This window comes from Bombus huntii, chromosome 13 (genome assembly GCF_024542735.1).
Source record: "Bombus huntii isolate Logan2020A chromosome 13, iyBomHunt1.1, whole genome shotgun sequence".
Taxonomy (NCBI): domain Eukaryota; kingdom Metazoa; phylum Arthropoda; class Insecta; order Hymenoptera; family Apidae; genus Bombus; species Bombus huntii.
The window spans coordinates 11,193,655-11,215,222 of record NC_066250.1 but is presented as its reverse complement, the minus strand read 5'-3'; the positions used below and the strand labels follow the sequence as shown (position 1 = coordinate 11,215,222).

The 21,568-nt window shown below is 37.8% G+C and overlaps 2 protein-coding genes and 1 long non-coding RNA gene across 3 annotated transcripts in view; 1 reads left to right on the top strand and 2 right to left on the bottom strand.

Annotated features, from left to right (window-relative positions):
- The window catches only part of LOC126872704 (uncharacterized), a 50,441-nt gene extending 34,127 nt beyond the window's left edge, over nucleotides 1-16,314 (top strand). The window contains exon 2 of the long non-coding RNA XR_007692142.1: nucleotides 15,480-16,314. This is a non-coding gene — a long non-coding RNA (uncharacterized LOC126872704). The remainder of the gene's footprint in view (nucleotides 1-15,479) is intronic.
- The window catches only part of LOC126872659 (uncharacterized), a 55,999-nt gene continuing 35,370 nt past the window's right edge, over nucleotides 940-21,568 (bottom strand). The window contains exons 3-5 of the mRNA XM_050632778.1: nucleotides 13,116-13,232; nucleotides 7,284-7,480; nucleotides 940-4,705 (exon numbers count right to left, since the gene is read on the bottom strand). Of these exons, the coding sequence (XP_050488735.1) occupies nucleotides 3,821-4,705; nucleotides 7,284-7,480; nucleotides 13,116-13,203 (1,170 nt within the window). The 5' untranslated portion in view covers nucleotides 13,204-13,232 and the 3' untranslated portion in view covers nucleotides 940-3,820. The remainder of the gene's footprint in view (nucleotides 4,706-7,283; nucleotides 7,481-13,115; nucleotides 13,233-21,568) is intronic.
- Nucleotides 16,791-21,568, bottom strand: part of LOC126872624 (uncharacterized) — a 121,234-nt gene continuing 116,456 nt past the window's right edge. Inside the window, exons 2-5 of the mRNA XM_050632727.1 lie at nucleotides 18,262-19,855; nucleotides 17,789-17,968; nucleotides 17,261-17,700; nucleotides 16,791-17,043 (exon numbers count right to left, since the gene is read on the bottom strand). Coding sequence (XP_050488684.1) covers nucleotides 16,791-17,043; nucleotides 17,261-17,700; nucleotides 17,789-17,968; nucleotides 18,262-19,626 — 2,238 coding nt within the window. The 5' untranslated portion in view covers nucleotides 19,627-19,855. The remainder of the gene's footprint in view (nucleotides 17,044-17,260; nucleotides 17,701-17,788; nucleotides 17,969-18,261; nucleotides 19,856-21,568) is intronic.

Sequence of the window (21,568 nt, the reverse complement as noted above, 5' to 3'; positions counted from 1 at the left end):
TGTAGTTTATAAAACGATAGGAAAACTCGAAGAAGATTTGACAAGACGCAAAAAATCACAATCGATCGCAAACGCCATCGTGTTTGAAGAAGAAGAAAGCACGTGTGCTCGATAGTTTATTATCGACACTCAGAAAGACATTCACAAAGAATGCCACGAAACGAATGCTGTGTTAGCAACTTTTTTTTTCTACCATTGAGCTTTTTTTGCTATTTGGAAGAATGGAGGAGCCGAAGGAGAAAATGTCAATAGATGATGTGGAAATCGCTGTGTTACGTTCTCACGAAACGTTCTAGACTGACTGTCGGTTAAGAAGAGCATCGACGACCTGAGGGCTTGATTGATTCCTAGTAGCGCGACCAGTAAGAAATCGATCGATATATACTGCTCGTCCCATGGTTGATGTTTGACGAAAAAAAGAAAAAGTTTGCTTTCCTTTCAGACACGGTTCATCCGACCTCTAGTTTTCTGTATTATCGGTCGATGCCGTTAACCTCGTTCTCAGAGACTTGCTGATGGTTTTTCAGGTTTATACGTGTATTTTATTTTCTGTCACTTATAAAGACACGTACAGACTCTGGTTACTATAATCACTACAATCAAATTTAACATTTTCAGTATTTTTAATTTTTTTATTAAAATTAAGCGACGTGGAAGAAGGAGATAATAAATTAAATAGTTGCTATATGTATATATGTGCATAATCATCTATAAACAGTTTAAACAACCAATGATAATTTGTCCTTTATCCGACATAATATACATACGAATATGCGTCTCTGACACATTACAAGTAGAAAAATGAAATTTCTGCGTGTGGTTGAATTAATTCGGTAACCAGGGACTGAATATATTTTTTTTAACAGTAGTTATCGTTCACTCTTTTTACTAATGCTCGAATAACAGTGTATAAAGTAACGTGCAAAATACATTACTATTATACACAATTGTAATAAATTCTGTTAATGTTTCAACCGCTGGATTATAGGATAACGTATAGTTTACGTTGGTAAGTCTTGTACAGATACAAAGCTGTATATAGTGCAGTAGCCTCAAGGAGCGTTCTAGTTTGATCTCTAAGATTTACATGAAATAGATTATGATTTCATTTCATTTTACTCCACTCGATAGAATCCAAACTTGTAACATTTTTCTTCGCATCTCGAATCGCTTAAAATGTAAGAGTCGAACGACCTTGTTCTGTCCAAAACAAGACCTGTCTTGGTGTTGGTAGATATAAAAAGCGATGGAAGAGAAGGAGAAGTAGCAACAGTAGGTACACAGCCAGAGAGCATATGGAATTACCCCGAAATCGCGGCAGCTCTGTCATAACGAGGCTTCAATCTCCAGGACGAAAAACGAAGAAGAAGCGTACAGGAAAAGCGAGTTGATTGTTCTTACACGACGCTGCGACGATTCGTCCTCTCTGAGCAGAGCCACGAAGAGGAGAGTGTCAGAGAGGATGGCGATCTAAGTTCAGAAACAAAAGGAACGAAACAAGACTTCAGTTTGACCGCTAAAAATTCCTTAAGAGGGTAGCTCGGTGAGGCCACGAAGAAGAAATTATGCTAAAGGAGGTGGAGGTGGCAAGATTCCGCAAAATCCAACATTGCATAAAATTCGCATAAAGCCTGGGATAAAATTTCGAGCGAGCAAAACGAATCAAGGAAGACACGGGCACCCGTGACTCGGAGATAAAAGCGAAAAGCTTTTGGTGGAAATTCCGTGAAATTAGTTAAAAATTGAAAGCGGCAAACTGGGGACATTACATAAGTGCAACGAAAGAATCACAGAGAAAATTTGCGTGTATAAGGTACGCTAATTTTTTAACGAAATAATGTGTAATATACAGAGTCCTGTGTGCTACTGGATGTTATATAGTTATAGCTTTCTTCATTACGATACGAGGTAAATTGGCGGACATTATTGAACTTGAGACTCGCTGTGGCTCTCGTGCATAGGATGCTCCATAGGTTCGTGTAGAGAAGTTTGCTGGGCCCGAGGAATATTTTTCTTAAGTTTTAATTTGATTTTTGATTTTAATAAAGAAACGCTGAAAAATTGCACTATATTATTATTATTTATTATTATATATTACACTTTGAAATTTTGCATAAATGTGATTAATTCTGTGTAAACGATGTAATATTTTGCAGTAAAACTTAATAATACTTATTGCGCTTGAAAAGACTCACAAATTTAGATTTCATATAGATACAATTAGTGGTAAAGATTATTTATCTATCGCAAACGAACTTTTCTAATTCAAAAACATATTTGATGGAAAATGGAGGTTTTAGACGATCGAAGAATGTTAAAGTTCCAGGTTTTTCTACAATTGAAGAGATGAAACTTTATTACTAGACTGTCGGAAATTAAATGCTATAAATTATATAAATAGCTAATTATATATAGTGATATAAGGTTATCAAGGTTCTTTTTGCAGAAGTGGTCTCAAATTATACATAAATTACATAGAAAAAAGTAAATAATAACATAAATCAATGGATAACTTATCTTTTCGATAATTATACAAGTAGCACTTGCTTAACAGTAGTTTGCATTTAAAAATATATTGCCACTCTGGAATATGTAGATGTTGCTTTTTGTGAGATATAAAACACGGTTGACTTGGAAATATAAAACGGCTTTCCCGTACAACATTTAATAGCTAGTCTTTCAGTAGATGACAGTTATAAATGGATGCATTGTAACTAAATAATAAATTAAAATTTTTTTGTAATAAATTTATATGGAAGACGGCAGAATATTTAGTATATTCAATTTCTCTTTTCAACAATACCTTTACTATATGATTTTGAATATGATTAGTCGCTTTATTCGTGACTCGCTGTAGTTTTTGAAATCGAATATTCTTTGAATATTTTTCACTTTAATAGCTGAAGACTAAAACTATAGTAGATTTTGGTAAATATATTTCGTTTGAGAAAAGAAGTATAAATTGCAATGCTTAAAAGAATATCTTTCTTTATAAATCCGGTCAACTACTTATTTACAACGTTGCAACTGTTATCATTTAGTACTCGCACTTCAAATTATTACATTATTACATTATAGTAAGGGATAGTAAGATATAGTAAAAAAGTTATTTGGATACTGAAAATTCGAATAAAAATGATAAATCAAATTTTATTCATCACTAATGGATAAATATACAATAGGATAAGAATGAATTCGAATAACATAATAAAAATTCGAAAGAATAAATAAAATACGAGATATTTGTATCTTTCCTCTATATTTGAAAGACAGATTATCACGTTTATTATCATTATTTTTTAATTCCTTGAATTTTATTGTAATTTGTAGTTTTCATCTATTTCCATGACATTTTTTTATCCTGACAAAATATTTTTTAGCTGTTAGCTGTACAGATTATATAATTTTTTCATATAAATTTAGTACGATCGTTCAGTAACAAGTCGTTCCTCCTTATAAATTTAAAAATACGTGTAAGATATTTGTTTCTTAATAATTTGGTAAAATACTAACCTGGGTTATTCTGTACAATGCATATTTAATTTTATGTTTCTCTTAGAAATTTGTCCAACATTTCATTTACAGGAAACACTATAAGCGAACTGAAAGTGTTCATATCAAAAGCAATATACATACTTAATATTTAAATACAATGTTAATTCTGTTCAAAACGAGTAATTAATTCGTTATATATACATACATATGTATGATATATTCGCAAGAATGTCAATCTTGAGATCGTTTCCGAACAAAACCATTATCTTGGAAATTGTGTCACACAATTGCAGCTTTTCCTTGACGAATTCTACAAGTTCTCACGCTACACGCAAGTACCTTTATATCCAAATGCAGTATCAGAAGTTTGGCTGCAAGATGGTTGGTTCGATCGACAAAAGCTATTTTTCTTCTCTTTGGGTATTTGTTTAATAAATGTCTTTTGTTCCTCCGCCATAATCCTGCCTCTCTCTTCCTCGCCCGATGTATCTTTTTCCCCGATTTTCCCAACGTTGCCGTTGCTTAAATGCCGTTCCATTTGAATTCCTTCTGTCGTTTTCTCATTTTTTCCCAAAAGGTTGCACATACTAACGCGTTTTTCTCTCAACAAGAATTTATCAAGAGTTACATTAGGTCTGGCCAACACATCCATTCTGTCAAAATGGTAAGCACTACCCATGCGATCTCTCTGCAGTGATCTGGCTAATACGTCCATTCTGTCGAATTGACAGATACTTCCACCGCGATCTCTCTGCAATGGCCTGGCGAGAACCTCCATCCTATCGAACTGGCAGATGCTCATTCCACGATCTCGTTGCCATAATTTTGGCGAAGCATCGAATTGACAAACACTTATTCCTCTGTTTCGACAAAAAGATTTGGTTGTCCCGGTTTTGTCCAGCTGATAGACGCTTGTCTTTCGTTCGTCTAGCAATAATTTCGTGGAATCGCAGGCCGGCTTAAAATTCTTTAAAGTATCCTGTTTACTGGAGGAGTCGAGCGTGTTATTTTCCGTAAACACGGAAAATTGAAGGTCGAACGCGCTTTTCGTGCGACGCGCTGTACCTCCGCCACCTGGGAGAAAGGACACGCTGGAACCAATGAACGCACTGTTTTGCCTCGGTCTCATTTGTCCCAAAGCGTAGTTCGAGTCGTGCCTTATTGGACACTCTTCGCAAAGAATATTGCATTTCGAGAATGTGCGTCGGTTCTGTGAACAAACAAACAGATGATTTGTAAATTAATTTTGATCGCCACTTGTAAACAGTTCAATTGATCTTTGTAATCTACATTCGTGTTTGGAGTGGTTTGTTTAGAGAAAGTCGCGATGAACAGGGTAAAATATGATTTGACAGATTTGAAAAGTATTACCTACGGTACCTACGTTTTATATAAAATTAAGATGAATAGATCATTATTCTAGGTATAATTAAGATTATGATGTATACATGTCTATATCATTTTGTTTACATATAAATCAAACTTTTATCAAAAACAGTATTCCATTTGGAAACTTTAATATCTCAAAAATCAGTTTAATTTCTATAGAAAATAAATTGTCCATTAATTTTTAATTTATTTAATGGTAATTCAGATTTTTGCAACATCCTTCCATTGAAATGAATTGAATGTGTAAAAGATTCAGCCTTTCAGTATGGAATATTTCTCAATATATTGAGAAATATAAAAAATCCAGTTCCCTAGTTGGATGAAAATTTCGATTTCTTCTCTTCTCTTAATTATTAATTATTTAATACATAAGATAATACATAAGAGTGTGTCGTATATAATATATTATTCATATTTTAAACATTAATGCATAACATTTCTCTCGTGTTTGTTATATCTACGTTATATGTTGTTGCGTTGCTCCTTTCCGTTATGAATTTATGCATATGTACGTATGTATGCCGGACAGTGAATGTAAAAAATATTTTCTCAATCCATGTTTTTCAATGAAACATTTTTCCCTAAATTTTACATTTCATGTTCGAGAAGTTAAGTCTCTAATTGCATAGAAAATTGTCTAGGAAATTGTAGTAGGAAATTTGAATCTAGTAAATGATAAAGTCGAAATGTCAAAATAAATACATAGTGGTTATTTGGAATCACGACGAAGAAATCAGAAATGAATCGGTGGACGGTAAAAGTAAAATAGCATTCCAGAAGTGCAAAGTTTGAAAACAATCCATATTGTGATCTGCGCGCGCGCACGTGTTTGTGTGTGTCCAAGTCCGTGTCAGGTAATAAAAGTTGATAGAAATGCAGTGATTTATTGTGATACCGATAACAAAGTATTTTTTGTTTTCTTTCTGATAAGGAACTAGAAGTTTGAAAGCAACTAATTTTAGCAATAAATAATATGCGGTCCTGCAACACAAGTTATAAATGTATAATATTTCGCATAGGATAATTACGGGAAGAATGCGGCACATTTTTTTAAGGATAAATGTTGTTGGTAGTGGATTATGTGTTGGGTATTAAGAAATTGTATGTTATTTTTATAGTCGCATTGTACAACCTCGATTTGGTGGAAAATGATGTAAGATAGCTGCGTTCGGGTCAAGCATCTCTGAAATAATAATAGATGATTTGAAAGATCAGATGACTAAGATCTTTCGACATTTTTGTCTTTAGATTTGAATTTTATCTTTATATTTTTCTTTTTATGTTTTTATATGAAGTTTCCTGCAATTTGTCCTGGCGGACGTTCAGAAAGCTGTTATACCTTGATTAAGAGTAACGTATGGATGTTATTCTCGTTGGATTTGATCGTTAAATATCCGTTAAGTAAGTTTCAACCAGAAAGCTTAGAGCAATTAAATTCTGTTAGTTGAGCGGAACGCCAATCAGGACGCAGCCATTAATGTCTAATTGAGTTAAGAAATTTCAATTAGTTCGTCTCAATTAGAAGATGCCATCAATAATTCAGTCAGTCTCGAGTAAAAAATTTTTACTACTATATAATTAATTAGGATTGTGTAGGAGTCTTTCGATCATCTTACGTTAGGTCCACATTGTTGTTTACAAATTACGTTCGTCAACAGCTTTGGACACTTGTGAACTTATTTGTGAACAACGAGTAGTGAACAGAGAACACTCCTTATTCAAGAGACGTTACATCAAAAGTACCAATTATAATACAGGATCCAGATGTATTCGTGCCTGCAGTAGAGCTGGTGTATTATTTGCAAATAACTTATGAGCAGATGTAAAGCAGCTTGTAAACTTCGATGTTACTGCCTTCTGAACAATCAGCGTGAGAATCGTTCGTTGATAGAAAATTTAACGTAATCAACATTCCTTCTTTGACTGAAATTGATATTCGAAAATTTATACTTGTTTCTAATATTTATTGGATTATGGTAAGTAATTTCTCATAGGTCCGAGTAATTTGTCATATGACATTTCGATAGAATTTTTCAATTCATCTTCGTTTTTTAATAAATTATTTGTCTCTTGTATCAAAATTTATTCTCTTCCAGCATCGATGCTCTAAATCATTTTTTCTTCTAACATTATTTGTTTTTACTATGAAACATGCAATTACATGCAATACGAGCAGCAAATCTTTACATATATTGAGATTTATAGACGAACAAAATCAACAAGTGGCTGCGCGTACCAACACTAAACGAGTAACAACGCTACAACTATGAATAGCTTGCAAACAATTTTAGCCAGTCTGAACTCAGCATTAGACAGCACGAAGGTCAATACACAGTACACAGTACTAACGTATAGTCATAAAATATCAATTATAAATAAAATATATATTTATGCATTACCTGTAGTTGATTTTGTTCAATCGTGGTACAATTTTGTTCGTCTTGTGGCAGGAATTTCGGTTGAGATGGTTCCAACATTCTTATCTTGCCCCATCGATTGAAGAATAATGCAATTGCCGCAGCCCATAGAAAGAGTACGAAAATAACTATCAAGGCCTCTTCAGCTCTGAGTATAACTGCACCTAGTTCTGGACTGCCTATTACAACATCGTTCGAGTTACTATTTAAAGTTTATTGTCTAACTAAATATAACACTCTTGTGAACAAAACTGTTTGAGGGTCTTGGGTAAGAGCCGTGTCCGAAAGGAATTTCCTCCGGACGTTTCCCTACTACTGCAGCTACCTTCTTCAGGTATCGAAGGATCCACTGAAATCGATGTACATCGTGAAGATCTCTTTGTTTTTATATAGGTGAGACTTCAAACAGTATAGTTCACAACAGAGTTATGTATGACAATCCGTGGCATGAAACTTTCAAATCTGCTGTACAGTAATTAATTCCTTAAATATTTACGATTTAAACAGTAGGTATTTTATATGTCGTTCAGTTTCCGACTGAACGCACAAAGGCTAATGAGTCCTTTGGATGACTAAAATGATTTTCTTGGCTAACCGCTAAAGGCTCTAGGGCAAACACATCTGCGATATACCATATTCCTCGAGTATCCTCAATGATTCCTGAATGTGACGGTAATAATATTGCAAGGTTTCCAAGCAACAATTTACTCACTGCTGCGTTCTTCCCGTTACTAATATTACAAACCTTATTTCCTTAAAAGCCAAAGTGAAAGAGAAAGTAGAACATCTGTCTAGAAAGATTTTTTTTCTTTTTATTTACAAGTACTTTACAATCAATTGTCACATTGAGAATTTTGAGTAAGTTTCTCTGGCGTGGCGCAATAACATGACTAATTATTTATAATAAGTTTATGTCTAGTTGAATCTAGTGCTTAGATCTAAAGGATAGTGTTTTCTTAGCCTGTGGATCTGGTCCGACGTATTAAGTAATTTAGTAACTAGGGGGTTTCGATGGTTATTAACTCTTATGATATATCTATTAGTACATTTTGTTATTCCTTCTTTGACTGTGGGTATCTTGAGGTCGCGATGTATTGTTTCGTTGGTAACATACCAGGGTGCATCTATTAGGGATCTTAGAGTTTTCGATTGGAAGCGTTCAAGTATTTCAATGTTGGAATTACTTGCTGTTCCCCATAGTTTGATTCCATAGGTCCAGACAGGTTTTATTATAGTCTTGTAGAGCGTAATTTTGCTCTGCGTGCTTAAGTCGGAACATCGGCCAATGAGCCAGTAGAATTTTTTAAGTTTGGCCTTGAGTTGCTTCAATTTGTCTATGATGTGTTGTTTCCGTGTCATTCTCCTGTCCAGAGTCATGCCTAGATATCTGATTCAATCCTTGTTAGGAATTGTAATGTTATTAATGATCACCTGAGGTCAGGTTTGTTTTCGCAGGGTAAAGTTACATGTGTGGATTTATTTTCGTTAATTTTGATGCCCCATTTGTGGAACTGCCTAGAAAGATGAAACAGGATTTCGAATTGTTATAATCTATTTCGAACTGTTATAATATCGAATAAAGCCGATTCAACTCCGCTCGCTTATCTCTTACGCTACTCGCTCCCATTCGAGAGTTATACGCGTAAAAATAATTTATCTTCTTCTTCAAAATGTTTTCAAAATGTCGTAATTTTGGCAGAATGCAATATTTATCTTTATACAGCTATATATTTTGTAACTTTATCATACATTATCGAGCTTTATTATGTTGATTAATATTTATTAGCAGATTTATTTGACAACACTAATCGAATAGCAAACATCCTCGAGGTTCGCCGAAATTTTACTAAAACTGTTGCACGTCAAACCACTCTGATACTCCTTTGCTTTAGTTTTATCAAACTCCTACTCCAAACAACGCCCATTGCTGCCAACAATCATATGAACAAATTTTTTTAGTAATCTCAACTCGAACGCTTGCATGTTCGTCGTTAGAAGAAAATTTCACGTTAAATATCACGTTAATCGCACTTATGGGGTTTGAGTTTTGCAAGAAGCAGGATAATCTTCTCGGAAGCATTGTGTCCCTAAGACGGTGAAATACAGATATCCTACTCTGTCGGCGGCAGCGTCTTTTGAATTTTTAAAACATTGGTAGAACTTATTGTCACAGGCGTAGCTTAACCTGTTCAAAAAATTGTGTATTTGTTCGTCTATTCTTTTGTCGCTTTTTCAGATCATATTTTACTCTTGCTGTTGTTCTCTTCGTTCGATTTGTTTAGCGGAACGTTTGCGCTGAAAACAACTGTTCGAAACAGGATTCGACGTTCGACGGATCGCGAGGCAGTTGGCTAGGCAGGCGTAACAATTCGTATACAGTGTTACATCCAATCGCGTGTATTTTTTACTCAGCGCTAAACGCAAAAATTCGGTTGCGAAGTCGAATCGTTCAACGGCCTGAACATTGCTTGAGACTTCAAAAACTAGCAATGATTGATGCTCCGCGCGTCGAATTATGAATCGCCCCGCCGCTCTGCGTAAGAAGATCTATATCTCACAGGAAGAATGAAATTAAGAACGGCTACCTCGAGGCGCGACCGTACCAGACGAAATTCTGGCAAAAGCAAAAAGAAAGCGAAATTAAGAAGAATTCCACAGGTTGTGCTCGGAACCTGTGGGCTCAATTATCGTGTGTCTGGCAGCATGCGTCGGTTTCGTTATACGATTGTGGACATCGGAAGGCGTTGCTCCTGCTCTCTTGCCTGGGTATGTTATGCTTACCTTTTCCATTGGTTGATCTAGATCATTGCCGGCGAATGCGTCGGCGGTTCTATATTGGATTTCCCATGCGTGAACAGAAACGATTTCAGGACGTGCATGGTAGTCTTTTGTAGGAAAATGTTAAGGAGAAAGATGAAAAGCAGTTGACCAGTTTCACTGCGTCTAATCGGAAATTACATGCGAAAATGCGAGTGTAACAAGTCCGGAAATTGAACTGCTGTCCGACGAAATTTATCTACCAAATTAACAGATAAATTGTATCGGTGTGCACTGCTGCGTGCTTGCGTTTCGTAATGGTTATTATCTTTCCGTGGCACGAAGTAAAACACGAAACACTCGAAACACGATATCGATATCTTATATGTCGGAGAGGTGACAGCTATAGGGTTGTGGGCGTTTGATAAATCTTCATTGGAACTGGCCATCGTCGCGGCATAACAAAGGTACGGTTTGCTAACACGAGTATGGATAGTACAGGCTTGACAATCAACCGTGGCGGTTAGACACTCGCGATACTAGTGATATTGGTCTTAGGTTCAATAACGAATCCGCGGCCAACGGGATGATAGATCTACTTGCGCGGTACACTAACTCAAGCGTGTAACACTCACGAACCGTAAGGCGTTACTCCTCGTCGATGAGATCGCAAAAAAAAGAAGAATGCATCTCCGTCCCGATCATGCTACCGAGGAAAACTATGATGGGGTGTGTCTAAGGACGCGAAATCATCGGATTCGTCGAGACAAACCTGCGTTCAGAAAGTAAGGGAAATTGGCGTTGCTGCTAATTGGCCAATCTCCATATCGGTAGTTAGAAAAGGATGCTAGCTGCCCTTGAGGGAGGGTTGCTAGTGGGAGACGTCGTTCGTGGAAAAATAGGTCTCTCCTGTCTTCCCGTAACTGGGACAAAGACTGTGTATCTGTTGAAGGATTTTAAGTAACTAGATATTAGTGTTTATGACGGTCCTCGGGCTAGCCGATCACGTACTGTGGAGACGCGTCGACATCTGGTAAACATCCTGCCCGGAGAATAGGATCTGCGTGTGGCAAGCTACGGGACAGAAACCGTTAGAATGTTTACTGCCACGTGCCGCTACAAATCTTTCTTTTAAGGAGAGCTATAGGATTACTCAATGCCTTTGTTAGATGGAGAGTTCGTCCCGTTGACCGCGGCCACGTTCGGCGACTAATTGTCGCCTTGAGCCCAAGCTCATTGTCACAAGTCTCAAACAAATACAATTGGTTAGAATGACGGCAAATCGTTTAGTTACAACTGTAGATTTTAATTACAATGTTTTTATGGATTTTCCCGAGGTTTCAGAGGGGAGGCATCGGTGTCCTCTTATCTCCGACATATATGTATAATCTATGATTCTAGGTATCAAGATAATTAAAAAGATTCGTGCACATACAGGTTGTTCGAACTGAACTGGTTGTTCGCAACTGAACTGTTCTTTTTGGAAAAATAAATTAAAGTTTCATTGTAGAACGGTTAAGTTGCGATCCAGACTTTTTATTCTCGTGAAGTGGAATACGATGGAATAGAAAAAGGCATGACCTTGAATTTCATTTTACGGTGTAGAACCATTCTTTCGGACAGCCTGTACGAAAATGCCATTCGAGGCTTATTTTGCACGTTACAAACGATTTAATTTTATACTTGGAATATGGAACTAATCTGGCCGTCGATCAATGAATGATCTGCCGAACTTCTCTCTATTCGACTTACATTCCGTATCTCTTTCATTTTATTAGCATGCGCACATATTATATTAAAAATTAATGAAAATGTATATATTTATTATTAGGTTCGTTTGTTGTTGTAAATTTCGCAATTAAATATGTCGGAGATGAAAGGACACCGGAACCTCCCCTCTGGAACTTCGGGAAAATCCGTAAGATTGTAATTAAAGCTTACAGTTGTAACTAAACAATTTGCCGTCATTCTGCCCAATTGTACTTGTTGGCGATTGGTGATAATAAACTTGGGCTCAAGGCGACCATCAGCCGCCGAACGTAGCCGCGGTCAACGGGACGGGCGCTTCATCTAACAAAGGTATGGAGCGATAGTATGACCCTCATTAAAAGAATATCCATAGAGGTACCTGACAGTAAAACATGCCAACGGTTCCTTCCGACAATGAATACCTGATGTTGAGACAAGTCCAGTTAGCCCGAGGACTCGCTATAAAACCTGGGTTTTTTCGGTAATTAAGATTCTTCAAACGGACAAGCAGTCTTTGTCCCAAATTGACCAATTGACAGCGACGTCAATTTCCCTTACTTTCGGAACGAGGGCTATACTCGACGAATCCGATGATCTCGTGTCCGTAGACACACCCCATCATAATTTTCCTCGGTGGCATCATCGGGACGAAGATTCATTCTTTCTTGCGATCTCATCGACGAAGAGAGTAGCGCCTTACGATCTGTGAGTATTGTGTGAGCAAGTATATCTATTCTCCCGTTGATCGTGGATTCGTTATCGAACCTAAGACCAACGTCACTGGTATCGTCAGTGCCCAACTACCGCGGTTGATTGTCGAGTCGGTAGCATCCATACTCGTATTAACAGACCGTACTTTCGTTATAACACGACGATGGCAGGTTCCAATGAAGATCTAGCAAATGCCCACAACTCTATTCCTGACGCTTCTCTGACAAATACATCGTGCCAGCTACGCACTGCTACCATGCTAACATGCCCTTGTCATTTTCTGTTCTTCCAACGAGCTTTTTTCACTTCCTCTACCATTCTCTCGCTACTATTTCTCAAGATTAAATTTCTATCCTTATGAATTGCTGCGCCAGATTTTTCATGGGAGGGCAAATTGAAATGTCCGTTTAATCAAACGTAATAGCACAAAAGGATCGATTTCTCTGTGATAAACTTTAAATCTTTAGATGTATCTCGGATCTTTTGGGATCCTATGATCTAAAAAATGGCAAAGCGAATCGTGTCCATATAAAACTTTCGAATTCACGGACGATAAGAGCTACTATTGTCCTGAGTATTGTGGGATATTTAACTCACCATTCGGATAAGTTGAATTAATTTCACCGGTGATATTCAATTGAGATGGTATCGGTCCAACGAGGATCCTGTCATCCGGAGCTTCCATCAATTCCAATTCAATTTTTGTCACGTATCCTAGACGAACAAAAATAAAACATATAATCACAAATGGTGTAAGTAAATCTTAGAAACTTTGAAATAATAATAAATAATATTATATTAATATTTTTTTTCGCTTACATAAATTTATTGCCACGTAGTATATTTTCTTCTGCCTTTTAATGTATTAGGCAAAATAGATTAGTCTACTTAATAATTGTAAGTTAGTTAGACGTACTCTTTTCATAGAAAAAGTTCTTTAAATAAATGTAACGTTCTTTTATTCAGAGGATCATAACGCGTTGTAATCAAGCGCTGTGCTTATGGTCTGCTAATAGCAACGTTTTTAAGCTTGTTATGTCTAAAAATTAGTTTATGCTACGAACATTCTACAATCTGCTTTTATTCAACCATATTTTTATAGAATTCTATTCAATTTTTTTAAGTATTTTTCAAACTTACCAAATTTTGTAATTATTATCATAGAAAACCATTGAATATAACTTGTACAAGATATTCACAAAAACAATAATCGGTTTGAAATTAATGAAGATATTAATGAGTAAAAATAGCGTTCTTATTATAAGCATATGTTATATTATTATATATGTCAGGTTAACATTAGAATTTAAGGCGCGTAACGATTCTTCGTTTGAGTTAGCCATCGTTTTACGAGACAGAGATTATATTTACGCGAATATACAAGATTTTACAAAATATTATGAATATTGAGTTTAATGAATGATAAGATTAACAGACGATAAGTCTAACTAATAATTAGATTAAAGAATAATAAGTTTAACGAATAATAAGAGTAACGAATAATATATCTTACAAATAATAAATTTAACGAATAATGAGATTAACGATTAACAGGTGTTACGCCACGAGGCTTACCACGGGCTGTATTTCCTAACCGTCGCTCGCGGTCCTACAACGTCGCAGACGGATCGTCGCGGCTGCCCGGCAAACAAACATTGTAGTGGCAAGCGCACGGTTCATTAAGCAGGGCGACCTCCAGAAACGTCGATTCGTGGCCGTTATTTTACCTCGCGTAAAAGAATGTGGCGTGATCCGAACGTAGTGGGGGTCGCCTTCCAGAAAAGACGAAAATAATCGAAGGGCGGGCAGTTCCTTCTGACGAGTCAAACGTGACACGCCGAACATATCAGACCAATAGCAAACGAATTTATCTAGAGATCAAAGTCGAGTCAAATTTCTGTAACATCTTCATCAGATTATTGTAAAATATATTGTTCTATGTTAATCTGTTAATACAGTGTTACATTCATTAAACCACCTCTGTTATCCTAAACGAAACAGGGGAACGACTATTTCGCGGCGTCGATTAACATGATCGTAGCGAGAATTTACAACTCTCGTTGACGTGCTATCTCGCGATCGCGTCTCTCCGGGAACGGTCGTAACAATAGGTTTTACGAATAATGAATTTAATTAACACTATTAACAATGTTCCTAGGTTCACACGAATCCACGGTCAACGGGATAACTCTTTACTATGCGTAGAATAATTTTAAACACAAAAAAATACGATTGCTGAGACACTCGGTAAACTGCTTGATGTATCATTTTCCAAGGCGATCACACGAATGAATATATGATGAAAATCTTTTTCGCTATACGACTGCATTTGTTTGTTATATGCTCGCTGGAGGCATCGAGAAGGTTCCAATCGTCGTTGCTAGGCAGTTTCTGCCAAAAGTTTGTTGTATACTCTTTGGAAGCATCGAGAAAAATCCAAACGCCGTTGCTAGGCAGTTTCTGTCTCGAATTTGATTCCTAATACAACGTGTGTTCCATTATATCGACATCTCCAAAGTACAATTCTATGTGATTTCTAGGGAGAACAATACAACCGATCCACACCTTCGTCAGGCAAAACGTTTATCCCGTGACCGTGGCTACGTTCGGCCACCAGTTGTCACCTCGAACCCACTTTTGCTATCACAAATATCGAACAATTACAAATGACAACAATTGCTTAATTACAGCTATGATAAAATCTAGGCTGAAGCATTAGAAGACTTTCCCAAAATTGCAAAGGGAAGGCTCCGGTTTTCCTTTCATCTCCGACATATATATATGTCGGGTTAACATTAGAATTAGGGTTAGGGGCGTAAAGCGAATCTTCGTTTGGATTACACGTCGTCGTTATTTTCGTCGTATAGAGAAGACATTGGCTAGTGCAAATACGATTACCATAGAACCGGACAAGTAACCGTGGTGATTAGATACTCGAGAGACTAATGACAATGATCCTAGGTTCAATAATGAATCCGCGGACAACGGGACGGTAGTCGTACGCACTCGCAAAAATCTAAATCGGATTCTGTGTTAATATTCGCTGACCGTAAGGAGTTAATCCTTTTTTTTGTCGATGAGACCGCAAGAGAGAGTGACTTTCCGTCCCTGTGATACCCCAGAGGAAAACTATGACGGGGTGTGTCTAAGGACACGAGATCATTGGATTCGTCGGGTACATCCTACGTTCGGAAAGTAAGGGAAATTGACGTTGCTGCTAATTGGCCAATCTCCATATCGGTAGTTAGAAAAGGATGCTAGCTGCCCTTGAGGGAGGGTTGCTAGTGGGAGACGTCGTTCGTGGAAAAATAGGTCTCTCCTGTCTTCCCGTAACTGGGACAAAGACTGTGTATCTGTTGAAGGATTTTAAGTAACTAGATATTAGTGTTTATGACGGTCCTCGGGCTAGCCGATCACGTACTGTGGAGACGCGTCGACATCTGGTAAACATCCTGCCCGGAGAATAGGATCTGCGTGTGGCAAGCTACGGGACAGAAACCGTTAGAATGTTTACTGCCACGTGCCGCTACAAATCTTTCTTTTAAGGAGAGCTATAGGATTACTCAATGCCTTTGTTAGATGGAGAGTTCGTCCCGTTGACCGCGGCCACGTTCGGCGACTAATTGTCGCCTTGAGCCCAAGCTCATTGTCACAAGTCTCAAACAAATACAATTGGTTAGAATGACGGCAAATCGTTTAGTTACAACTGTAGATTTTAATTACAATGTTTTTATGGATTTTCCCGAGGTTTCAGAGGGAAGGCACCGGTGTCCTCTTATCTCCGACATATACAATATTAGCTATTTTTAATATATTTATTTAAAGATGTTTATTAAACCCAAGATACAATTTTAAATACATTTTGGTATTCGCAATAAACGGTGAATTTTTGTAGTGATGTTTTAGGCAAAAGTACCGATACGCAACGGTACGACGTAGCCATGCTATAATATGTATCGGCGCTTTACATTTTTCGTGTTTAATATAATTTTTAGGTTTAAGCCGCTGGGGGAGCGGAGCTTCTATGTGATTTTGTTTTTGTTTGTTTTTTCTGTCCTGAAACTTGGTCGCAAAACAGGACGCTTCGGTAGCTTGCTTTTTGGGTGCTGTGTAACTTTGGGGAGGGATGGGATGAGAGGGATGGGGCGAGGGGGGATGTCCAATAGGATTGTTTACAAGTGTTTACAATATTTACAAATATTTACAATATTTACATTTTACACCTGTGTTATGCGGTGTCAGAATTGTGTTCTGTTAGTTTAATGTTTTCTCTTATTTTGCTATGGGTTCTGTACCCACCAGTATTTTTTTGTGTTTTTTCTGTGTTTGTCTTTGGTGTCTTTCAGGGGGAGGACCATGTTGTATCTCCATCTGGAGTCTGCGGTCTGTCCATTTATGTTTTCTTCGTAAAGTATGGTTTTGATCCCTGTTTTTCTTTTTATGTGATATATTATTGGGATGTTGTTTTGGTCCTGGAGGTAGTTTTTTTCGTCTAGGTATAGGAAAGCTTCTGGGGGGATGTGGCCTGTTGTCAGAGTGTTTTTGTAATATGCGTTGTTAGGAAATAGGCAGCTGAAAATTAAGCTGTTTTCTTTTATTCTTGCCGCTTGCGCAAGTGGTTTCTTATTAGCTTTAGGATGTGACAGTCGATGCGGTGAATGTTGGCTATATTGTTTTGTTTTTTACATATTTTTTGAATCCGCTGTGTCCGCTTTTCCATCTGGGAGGCTGATATGTTGTACCAGATTGGGCAGCCGTAGGTAATGATTGATCTGATTAGTGCTTGGTAGCATAGTATTTTTACTTTGCTGTCGAGGTGTTTGGAGTAGAATAGTCTTTTTATTCTCCAGAATGCTTTATTGGCCTTAGCAAGTTGGGTTTCGGTGTGCTGCTTGTAGTTTAATTTGTCGTCTATGTTTATTCCTAGGTATTTTACGCAGTTTTTGTGTGGTATGAGTGCTCCTTTGTTTGCTTTTTCTCTTACTTGGAATTTTCTGCAGTGTTCTCTTTCTGTTGGGCCGATTTTACTTAACTTGGGTCTGAACAGTATGGTTTCGCATTTGCTTGTGTTGATTTTTAGTTTCCATGCGTGGTAATAGTCGTTTATTTTTTCGAAAAGTTCTTGCAGTTCAGTTTTTATTGTCTTCGTTTTGCGGCCTGTTACGTAGGTCATCTGCGAAGGCTATGGAGCGTTTGTGGGTGGATGTATTGAGATTAAAGAGGTTCAGTAAGTCACTGTTGTAAATACTGAAAAGTAGCGGGGAATTTACTGTACCTTGTTGCAGACCGTTTGTTATGGAGAATTCTTTGCTTGATGTGTTTGCACCTTCGATCATTACGAATGTTCTGCTTGTGATCATGATGTCCCAGACTATTTTAATTAGGTGATTAGGAAGGTTTATCTTGATCAATTTGTATATGAGACCTGGGATCCAGACTGTTAAATCAGACTGGGATCAAAAGCTTTTTCGAGGTCTACTAAGCAGGCGGCTACTCGTTGTTTTGCGTTTAGGGCCCAGCAGATGTCCGACGTAAGTTTGTTTATTGCGTGGATTGTGGAGTATTTGTGCCTGAAGCCAAATTGATTTTCTGGGATTATGTCATTTTTTGTGCAGAAGGAGGTTAGGGGGTTGTTTATGATTATTTCAAATACTTTGCTTATGTTGGGGAGGAGACTTATGGGTCGTAGGTTTGCGGGCGATGAGCCGTCTTTATCTTTTTTTGTTATAGCTATCAATTTGGCTTTTTTCCATTTTCTGGGGAAATATATGTTGTTTAGAGCATTGTCGAAGAGTACTGTGTAATACCATTTTATTTCGTTCGGTAGGCGCTTGAGTAAAATGTTTGTGATGCCGTCGAAGCCGGAGGATTTTTTGTTGTTTAGTTTGGAGAAGATTGTGTTTAGTTGAATGTAATTTGTGAAGTAGTTTATTTCTGGATCTGGTTGTTTGGGGTTGTCTGCGGTGTTTTCGTTTGAGAATGTGCAGACTGTTTTGTTTAGCGTTTTGTCTTGTTCCAATTCATTTTTGAGTTTGTTTGTTTCGGCGATGATAATTCTGTTTAGTTCTTCTCGGCCCATGTGTTCGTTTTGTGTGTGTATTTTGGAAAAGTGGGTGCCGATAATGTCTAGTTTTTCTATTGTTTTAGATATTATGAAGTTACCATCGGTGTCTTTGATGGTGTTGTGTATCGTTATACCTGCTTCTTGGATGAGGGAGGCATTTTCTGGGGGCAATTTGAGAGGTGGGATGGGGTTTTGTTCTTTTGGTCTAAAGATTTGATTTATTTGTGGGAACATGTTTGCTGAGTCGTTTTTGGAGATGTTTTTTATTTTGTTTGTCCAGTAATGGTTTATGGAATTTGCGAATTCTTGTTTCAGTTGCGCTTTTATTCTGTATAGTAGGTACTTTGGGAATTCTAATTCTTCTCTTTTGTCGTAAGAATAGTTAAATTTTATATTGTTTATTTTGGAGATTATGTAGCTTTTGTCTCGATGTAGCTCTTTTATTTTGTTGTTGATATAGGGCTCGCATGAATTTTTTTGTTTTATATTTGGCACAGATTTTTGGAGAGCGATTTGTGTATGTTTTTCTATTTCGTCTATGAATGCGTCGATTTGTCTGTTTGTTAGGTTGACGTTGTTGCAGATCTTTAGGTCACAGTTTTGTAAGAGTATGTTTTGGAACTTTTTCCAGTCTGTCTTTTTGTAGTTGTACCTGGGTATCTCGGTTTGTGTTTCGAGTGTTAGGAGATCAGATGTGTTCTTGCTTACGTGAAATATTAGGGCGTTATGGTCACTGTCATAGGCTAAGGTTTTGAGGGTGTTATTTGGACGTAGGTTTTGAAATTTTAGTCGTGCATCTGCTAGACATATGTCCAGGTATGAGCGTCCTTTTGGGTAAGAGGATAGCTCGGAGCTGTATAAGGTTGTTTTGTAGTGAGTGCTTTTATTGTCTAGCCAGTTTCTAATGCAGTTGCCTCTCGTGTTGTTTGTTTCGTTTTTCCAGCTCGTATGTTTTGCGTTCAGCTCGCCTGCTATTATATATGTCGGAGATAAGAGGACACCGGTGCCTTCCCTCTGAAACCTCGGGAAAATCCATAAAAACATTGTAATTAAAATCTACAGCTGTAACTAAACGATTTGCCGTCATTCTAACCAATTGTATTTGTTTGAGACTTGTGACAATGAGCTTGGGCTCAAGGCGACAATTAGTCGCCGAACGTGGCCGCGGTCAACGGGACGAACTCTCCATCTAACAAAGGCATTGAGTAATCCTATAGCTCTCCTTAAAAGAAAGATTTGTAGCGGCACGTGGCAGTAAACATTCTAACGGTTTCTGTCCCGTAGCTTGCCACACGCAGATCCTATTCTCCGGGCAGGATGTTTACCAGATGTCGACGCGTCTCCACAGTACGTGATCGGCTAGCCCGAGGACCGTCATAAACACTAATATCTAGTTACTTAAAATCCTTCAACAGATACACAGTCTTTGTCCCAGTTACGGGAAGACAGGAGAGACCTATTTTTCCACGAACGACGTCTCCCACTAGCAACCCTCCCTCAAGGGCAGCTAGCATCCTTTTCTAACTACCGATATGGAGATTGGCCAATTAGCAGCAACGTCAATTTCCCTTACTTTCCGAACGTAGGATGTACCCGACGAATCCAATGATCTCGTGTCCTTAGACACACCCCGTCATAGTTTTCCTCTAGGGTATCACAGGGACGGAAAGTCACTCTCTCTTGCGGTCTCATCGACAAAAAAAAGGATTAACTCCTTACGGTCAGCGAATATTAACACAGAATCCGATTTAGATTTTTGCGAGTGCGTACGACTACCGTCCCGTTGTCCGCGGATTCATTATTGAACCTAGGATCATTGTCATTAGTCTCTCGAGTATCTAATCACCACGGTTACTTGTCCGGTTCTATGGTAATCGTATTTGCACTAGCCAATGTCTTCTCTATTGCATAACGACGACGTGTAATCCAAACGAAGATTCGCTTTACGCCCCTAACCCTAATTCTAATGTAAACCCGACATATAGTAGTTTTCCGTTTTATTGAGCTGTAAGAGTTCGAAAAGTTTATTGAATTCGTCGCTAAATTCTTTCTGGTTTCCGAGGGTTGTGTAGACTGCAGTGATAAACAAGTTTTCCTTATTGCTTATTTTTATTTTTATGATCGTTCTTTCTAGGATTTTGAAACTTGTTATTTTGTCATTTAGAATTGTTTTGTGTTTTATGGGGTTTTTTATGAGGATTGCTGTTCCTCCCCCTTGGCTGGCGTTCGGTCTGTCGTGTCTTATCATGGAGTAGTTTTTGAAGTGAACTTTGTGTTTTTTATTTAGTTTTGTTTCTGAGACGAGTACGATGTCGGGGGGTTCTTTATTTATTAGGGTTAGCATACTGTATCTTTTTTGGTTTGAAATTAGAGAGTTGGCATTTATTATTTTCAGGTGTTTTAAGTTTAATTTATGTGTTTTTTGCTGTAATTGTTGGTTTAGTGGATTTTGGCTATTCATCTTCTGCACTGAGTTCGCTGTGGAGTGCCGAAGAGTGCAGACGTGTCTCTAGTGCCCAGTGTAGTCCGAAAACAACACGTGTCGCCCAACCGTCGAAAGTGAACACAGCCAAGTGTTTCCTACCCTTTAGGGAGAAGAAAATCCCACGCACCTAACCCCAACCCGAATACTAGCCTCATAGCCTCACGACTAGTTATTCATTTTGAATTAACTAGCTCGATGATGGCCCAGGAATCACAACCAGGCTCTCCTGAGCAAATTCATAACTACCCCGCGCTGCCTACTCCGTGGCAGAAGTGCAGCAGAACCCTCCGCTCCAACGACGCTAATATTACAAAGAAACGGAAAATAGAACATCAAAACCAGACACGATCGACACCCGGAACGAACAATCAACGATACAAATAAACACCCACAATAGGTTCACCGTATTGCAATCCACTAACGACGCCATGGAAATCGCAGACCCGCCGCCAAACCAACAAACACAGAGAAAGCCCCCTCCCCCACCAATATTTGTAGATG